We start from the raw sequence: 8,268 nt of genomic DNA, 5'->3' as shown, positions 1-8,268 counted from the left end.
TACCAAAAAATAAACTCGAGTTTGTATTAAATTCGCTCTGGAATAATGAAAATATTAAAATAGGAACAACATCTATTTTCTATAAAGACTGGGCAGATAAAGGGATCTTTTTGATAAATGATATATTAAACGATGAGGGAAAACTAGTGACTTTTCAACAATTCCAAATCATTTATAAAATTAAGTCAAACTTTCTTACTTATAATGGGGTAATTTCATCAATAAAATCATATAAAAAAGCTCTCAAGAAAGATATACCCATAAACAATCTTAATAAAACACAAGGACCAATTATTCCAAATAATATAAGAATATTTTTTTTTATCTATAAAAGGCTCGAAAGATATGTATAATGTTCTATTAGAAAAAAACAGTACTAAACTTAACTGTGAAGACAAATGGTCCTTAACACTGAACAAAAATTTTGATTGGAAAACCGTGCATAGTATGCCTTTTTACGCCACAAAAAGCTCAAAACTTCAATGGTTCCAGTATAGAATAATACACAGAATCTTGGGCACAAATAAATTTTTATTTAAAATAAAAATAAAACAAAGCGATAAATGTACTTTCTACAATGAAGTTACCGAATATATTGAACACATATTTTGGACATGCCATAAAATAGCAGATCTGTGGATAAGACTCGGTGACTGGATTTATAACCAAACAAAAATAATTATTCCATTTAACATGGATATAATTTTATTCGGAAATTTAGGAAAAACTGAAAATAATAAAATAAAAAATTTAATAATACTATTATCAAAATTCTTTATTTATAGAACAAAACTGTGTGAAAATCAAGTCAGTTTTGCAGGGCTGAAAAATTATCTAAAAGAAAATCTAATACTAGAAAAGCATATTTTTTTTAAAACAAAGCCTCTTCACATTGCCAACCTCTACTGGGACCCCTGGTTTCCATTACTAGAATAATTTACACTTAAAAAATTAGCATTACCCTATGTAATGTTACTGTGTATATTGTTTTAGCCTTCTCCACACCACCATATATGTTTTATATAATATATTGTTATATGTATGTTTATTGTTCTTTGTTCTTGTTTTGTGCCAAAAACCACATGTACGTTTTTTAATATCTATTTTGTGTTTGTATGAATTTTTTACAATAGAAAACCAACTTTGCCAAATTTATTTAATGATATATCTTAAGACACACGCTAGTTTTGACCAAAATACTGCTGCCAAAAATCCAAATTTCAGTGATTTTTTTTCTTTTTCTTTTCTAGTTTTCTTTTTTTGTTTTTATTTTGTATTTGTTCTTATCTATTTATTATTTTCTCTTCTCTCTTTATCGAACAATATGGAAATAATGGATACATAATAATATAGTGTATATATTTTATAATTTAGAATACTAACAATTACTAACTATTTTCTATCTAAATATACAATCTAATGTTTAACGAGGCCGGGATAAGGTATCGGTACCTTCTGTATCCAACTAACAAATGTTAAAGTTTACAATAAAGTATGTAAAAAAGGAAAAAAAAAAAAAAGATAAGATAAGATAAGATATTTTTATTAACCAATCATTGTGCCTAACATTTGAGCTATACAATAAATTGAATTATTACAAAATGAAATGATTAGAATGATTAGAGTGATTAAAGTACATTTAAACAAAAACATGTATACACTTTTAGATAAAGTAACATAAAAAAGAATGTCACTGACAAAACATTAAGTCTTTGGAAGCCACTGTGACCTGGAGAAAATACGTATTCTTAATCAATTTATAGACCTAGGCCTATGGGAGACAACTCCTGATCGATTTTTTTATTTTTTTCTATTTTTTAAACTACATTGATAAGTTTCGATCGTTCTTCAAAAAGGGAGTACAAAACAAATTTGATCTCATCAGATAACTTTGAAAAATATTTGAATTTAGAATTCAAATTAGACAGATGTTGAGATCTTATATCTTTCAGAATAGGACATTTAAAAAAAATGTAGTTCATCTTCAACTGCGTTGTTACAAGGCTTACACTTTCTGTCTTTAGCTTTCATACCAATATACCTCCCTCTTTCAATTTCAAGGTGATGACAGCCAGTTCTAAATCTTGTAATTACTTGCCTGTATTTTTTTTGATTAATTCTTAAATATGGTTCAAACATAAAAATATTTTTTAATTTTCTGTAATTTATTGCTTGACTGTATATTGGTACTCTTCCCAGAATTGCTTTCTAAACTAGCTACCCAAATTTCTTTAAATTTTATTGTTAGAGAATATTTTTTTTTAATATATGGTTTTGTTTCAAGTTTGACTGGTTTACAAATAGATAGTCTAAATCTAGGAATTCAAATATATGTCTAATGTTTCCTATCCAAGATTCCTGGTTTGATTTGTTCATAGACTGGGATAGATTTATGGCCTCCCGTAGCATATTATTTGAAGATTCAATTTCTTTCATAAGATGAATCCAATATTTTATCATATTCATATATATATTTCCTTTGTCCGTCCGTACGTACGTACATTCCTATCCGGTTAAGTTTTGCATTTAACCCCATTTCCCAGAAACGTATGGTAATCAATCTAAAATTAACGGAACAACACAAACATGGACATATGTAAATATGCAAGTCTGCAGATTTTTGCTTAGCTATAGATAAACGATAAGTATGTACGAATAAGATGAAATACTATCGTAATGACAACGATTTCGTCACAAAAATGGCCTTTGTCTTATTAGATTTATAATCTAAGTTGTCATGCTTTGTGTTTGTACAGAAAACAAATCGTATGCCCAAGTTTAAAAATAGCACCAATCGGAATGGTCGATTACCAGAAGAAGTACCAAATCAAATACTTAAAATTGGGATGTTTCGGACAAGAAATCAGATTTAACGAAAGAAGCCGTAGTACATCAGCACATAGTCGATATATTTTCCAGAATCTGCGAAACAGATATATGAAGGATATTAGGAAGCAAAATCAAACAAGTACTTTTAGACAGAACCAGCAACACTTTCCACAAGGAATTGAATGAACAGGACCAAAATACAGGCAGTCAAAATAATTACCAAAATACTAATATACCAAACAGACATTAAGAGAACGTTTTTTTTTTTAGAACCAGGTCAGAGACACCTGGACACTCGAGAGCACAAACCAAATGTGCAATATCGAAAAAAGATCAGTTTTCTAACCAACCACTATCAACACAGCAGATTCATTTATTTCGGAGGAAATGAAATAAAATTCAACCCACAAACGGCAAACTATAACAAATATAATTAGATAACTATGACATTTCGAATTTCTGTCGATAATTACGTTAAAAAGAATGACTTTTGATTAAGAGGACAGAAATTAATCTATTGGCCGTATTCAAAGTACTTATAAACTATCCAAAGGAAGAAACAAAACGCTAGATGATTTTATGAGTATATACTCAGCATTCTGTATAATGAAATACAAAGTCCGCAGTCTAGACCAAATACATTTCAAAAACAATACAGACATGATTAAAGATGCAGACACAGTAGTGCAGAAGTCATTAAGGATCTAAAGTATAATATTGAAATTGTTAATAGCTTATTATTAGGTACTATAAGGAAAAATCAGTCGTAAATAAGTAATTAAAGTATAGCATTTAGTCACTTATTATGAAAAATAACGTGATTATTACACAAATTCCAGATGTAAAACCAGTAATCTTTATGGACTTCCTACAATCGACAAGGTAAATTGATTAACGACGCATGCAAAACATCTACTTCAATATGTTATTAATATGTCACATCCGAATAATCATATATTCAGATCTAGCGGATCCTTCTTTTGAAACGCACAGCCATTATTATCGTTTAGTCGTCAAATATTTAGACGTAAATAAGCGAATTAATACGGATTTCATTGCATTGTAATTATTATTCATCCTTCTCAACAACAGCAGAAATGCATGGTTCACCCATACGTGTTACAATACATCACAACTGAGTAAATACCGTAGAAAAAGCAGAACAGTAAAGTGATAACTCCACTAGCGAAACTTATTTGCATATGGAGTAAATGGCTGAACAGTCTAGGGTGTTTGACACAGTGCGTATAGTAATGCAACAATGTCACTGATGTCATAAGTCGTATTTTCGAATTCTGCAAATTTGCAAATCTTACATTGTTGGGTTCTACTTCAAACACTTATGCATCTTTTTTTAACAGGGAGTATATAAAGTCGGAGGAAAACAGCCCGTTTAAAAGGTATTGGATCGTCTAAAATTGACGAAACAACACAAACATGTACACATGTAAATATGCAAGTCTGCAGATTTTTGCTTAGATAGATACACAAAAGTATGTACGAATAAGATGAAATAATATCGTTATGACAACGATTACGTCAAAACAATTGTCTTTGTCTTATTAGATTTATAATCTTAGTTGTTATGCTTTGTGTTTGAATTTTTCTTATTTGTGTTCATTAGCTACGACATGTACGAGGTCCAAATATCAGAAAGAAAGGGTAAGTTTTTGATTAAACATTTATTGAGTCATGAAATGTAAGCAGAGTTAACAATAAGCTTAGTACAGAATCTTCTAGTTTGAATGTTCAAATAACAGATCAGATTTTACAATATACGTCATAACAAAATTGAGAATGTAGATGGGGAATGTGTCAAAGAATCAACAACCCGACTAAAGAGCAGAAAACAGGCCAAGGCCACCAATGGGTCTTCAACACAGCGAGAAAATCCCGCACCCGGAGGCGGGCTTCAGCTGGCCCCTAAACAAAAATGTGTACTAGTTCAATGAAAATAGACGTCACACTAAACTCCGAAACATATAAATGAACTAAAATTAAAAAAACATACAAAGGTTCCTCACTTGGGACAGGCGCAAAAATGCGGCGTGGTTAACATGTTTTGTGAGATCTCGACCCTCCCCTATACATCTAGTCAATGTAAAATAAACAAACACACAGTAATACGCTCAGTAAAACTCGGTTTAAAGGAAGTCCGAGACATTATAAAGAAAACTTAATAAATACATATGTCCATATGTTATTTTCTTATTTTAGATTTTCTTTATATTTCATTTGTTTTTTTTTTAATTTTTGTTGGTTTTTTTTTTACCGGGGGGATGGTAATTTAACTGATGCTTATATTGAAATATTAATTTACCAACACATGCATGTATGGTTTTGCTTGGACTTGCTACTTGTTTTTATAGTCTTCCACATTTTATATGAGTCATTTTCATTCTTTAAACGCCGGACGTTAAATAGCGATCCATCATCATCATTCTGTAAAATATTTATGTAAAACAAATGACATGGTTTTTCATTGAAACTTTGATGCACATCCTTGACATAACAATTCGGTCGTACTATTTCAATGTTTAAAACCCAGGGAATAAATCCACTTCCGTAAACATCTTCTAGCCACAAATAAGGGACAATACTTGTCGTTTTATACATTCGTTTAACTACATCAATAGACATGATGGAGGAATGTCCTGCACAATAAGGTGGAAACGTTGGAAACGGATAATCAGAGAGAGGCGTATACCACTTGCTGCCAGGTTCACGATGTGGTCTAGCTTCCAAAATTGTAAAACATTCTAAAACATTTGTTATGTTATTGTTGAGCTTATTATTAAGATAAGGAATTAGTAAAGGAATGTTTATAGTGATATCATCGTCGATTTTGATAACAAAAGTCGCATCTTTACAGAATTTATTTACCCAGAACAAGCTAAATACTCTTTTATATGTTAAATTTTGGTAGCTGTCAATAAAATTTCCTTGTATGATATCCCTGTATCTGACACTTTCCTTTTCAATTTTTGCTTGAAGAATATTATCAGAGGTTTGCCCTAGCACAAAGTCATATACAATATCTCTCTTTGCAAAATTCGAGATCGATCCAAAAGTATTCCTCATTATGTGACGTTCGTCAAATTTATATGTAGACGAATAAATAAGTACTAATATAAATTTGTGTTTTTCTTTACACTCCTTACCAGTATTAAGTAGCGTTCGATATTGGTGTTTGTGAATAAGAGGGTCCATCAGTTTATCGGATGATACGTTCATATAAAAGCGTTCAAACTCTGTTGAAATAATTTTTCCTCTGTATTCAATCAACTGCTCGCTCTTACTGGATAATCGTCCCTGACTTTTATAAATTTTATTTCTTTCATTTCCAAACATCAATAAGAATATTGTTAACATAATAATCAATAAAATTTTGTTGCGTAATTTCGTTACTCTAGGAACTAATTTTTTACATTGAAATCGAGTAATGACTCGTTTGCACTTGATGGCATTCATTGCATTAACATGACTTAACTGGTGAATTAAAAAGGTTTTTGACGGATAGAAATTTAAGTTGGTTTATGTTGATATACGATATTCAACACAGTATTTTTTTATTATACGCTTCAGTAACTTTAGAGCAACAAAACATAAAAAAATGAGCTAGTTTATTGCATTGTGTTTAGCTGTTTAAGTAATTCAAATTCCTGTGACAATAATTCATACTGATTACATTTATATATTTTCCTATTTATCTAACTCGTGAAATGATTTGATAAATTAAGCATTGTTTTCAAAATTAATAAAACATCAAACTTAAATCGGGTCGTTATAATAGCGAGAACAAAATGATGATGGATTGAAAAACGGATGTACTCAGGGTGGAAAACATTTTACACTTCGGAATTTTATTAAGTGAAAAAACAATTTGATACAAATTGTCACTTCAACCATATTAAACATAGTATGTATAAAAAAAAACCTCTCAAGATTTCAAGATTCTTTATTTCTTAAAAAAAACAAGTTAATGGTACAATGAAAGATATTTGTACATATAATAACATACAGATTATGCGCATGACAAGTTTGTACAAAACGAACATAAAAAGATGAGAGATTGATAATCAACCTGGAGAACATACTTCTTTATTGATAATTCTGGTTAATTTACACAAATTTTTCAATACCAAAATATTTTTTGAAAAACATAAGCTGTCGAATTTCAAAACATTTACTCGGCTTACGTAGTCAGCTTTAAGAAAAGCTCTTCTACTTTCTGTTAGAACTGTACTGTTTAGAATATAGTGAAATTCATCAACTATCTCTCGAGAATTATAAAGTACACATTAGCTTTCCCGTCTAACAATTCCAAGCCATCTACCTGTTTCTATAGATAACCGGTAATTTTTAGTTCTAAACCTATATACATAAAGTTATTTTATTTTTTTAATAGGTAATAAGTCTAAATATTCTTCAAATTCAAGGTTTCTTAAGATACAAATCAACCATTCAAAAGCATATCCACTATCTTCGTTTAGTTTATAAATATATCTTTACAGAATATTTGTCAATTTCCGATCAGAACTATTTACAATGTTAGACCAAAAGGTTACCATACGGTGTTCCACATACACTGACATAGAATAAACGCCGATCTCTGCATAAACCATAAAGCTTGGGGTTGATTTTTTCTTTAACAAAAGTTTACACAACTTCAAATGGACTCTTTCTATTGCATCAATATTACTATATCCCCAAATTTCACAGCCGTATAGCAATATTGGTCTAACGATTTTATCAAAAGGATCGTACTGACATTTAACTGTCAGGTTATGTAAACGGCCCTTTTTTAGGACTTCGTGCATAGCTTTGATAGCTTTATTAATGAGTTGATTTTTAGCACTTGTGAAACTACCCGTTCTGGAAATAATAATGCCTTAATATGAAAAAAGTAAAATAACAAAAATACCGAACTCCAAGAAAAATTCAAAACGAAAAGTCCCTTATCAAATGGCAAAATCATAAGCTCAAACACATCAAACGAATGGAAAACAACTGTAATATTCCTGACTTGGTACAGGCATTTCCTTAGTAGAAAATGGTGGATTGAACCTGGTGTTATAGCTAGCCAAACCTCTCACTTATAATTTAACAGTCGCATATAATTCCCTTATATTGACAACAATGTGTGAACAAAACAAACGGACATAATAGGTAAAAATGTAAAATAAAATAGGGGTACAGCAGTCAAAATTATGTTGAAATAGTTTTTCCTCTGTATTCAATCAACTGCTCGCTCTTACTGGATAATCGTCCCTGACTTTTATAAATTTTATTTCTTTCATTTCCAAACATCAATAAGAATATTGTTAACATAATAATCAATAAAATTTTGTTGCGTAATTTCGTTACTCTAGGAACTAATTTTTTACATTGAAATCGAGTAATGACTCGTTTGCACTTGATGGCATTCATTGCATTAAC

At 30.2% G+C, this 8,268-nt stretch overlaps 1 protein-coding gene across 1 annotated transcript; it reads right to left on the bottom strand.

The window, feature by feature from the left end:
- Window positions 1–1,527: 1,527 nt before the first annotated feature.
- LOC127737453 (beta-1,3-galactosyltransferase 5-like) lies at window positions 1,528–6,331 on the bottom strand. Its single transcript, XM_052248158.1, has one exon. It carries the CDS (start codon window positions 6,298–6,300, stop codon window positions 5,146–5,148), a length of 1,155 nt encoding a protein of 384 aa, XP_052104118.1. The 5' UTR covers window positions 6,301–6,331; the 3' UTR covers window positions 1,528–5,145.
- Window positions 6,332–8,268: the final 1,937 nt, after the last annotated feature.

The sequence above is a fragment of the Mytilus californianus genome, unplaced genomic scaffold (genome assembly GCF_021869535.1).
Source record: "Mytilus californianus isolate M0D057914Y unplaced genomic scaffold, xbMytCali1.0.p SCAF_4, whole genome shotgun sequence".
NCBI lineage: Eukaryota > Metazoa > Mollusca > Bivalvia > Mytilida > Mytilidae > Mytilus > Mytilus californianus.
The sequence above is the reverse complement of the archived record's forward strand: the minus strand, read 5'-3'. Positions and strand labels throughout refer to the sequence as shown.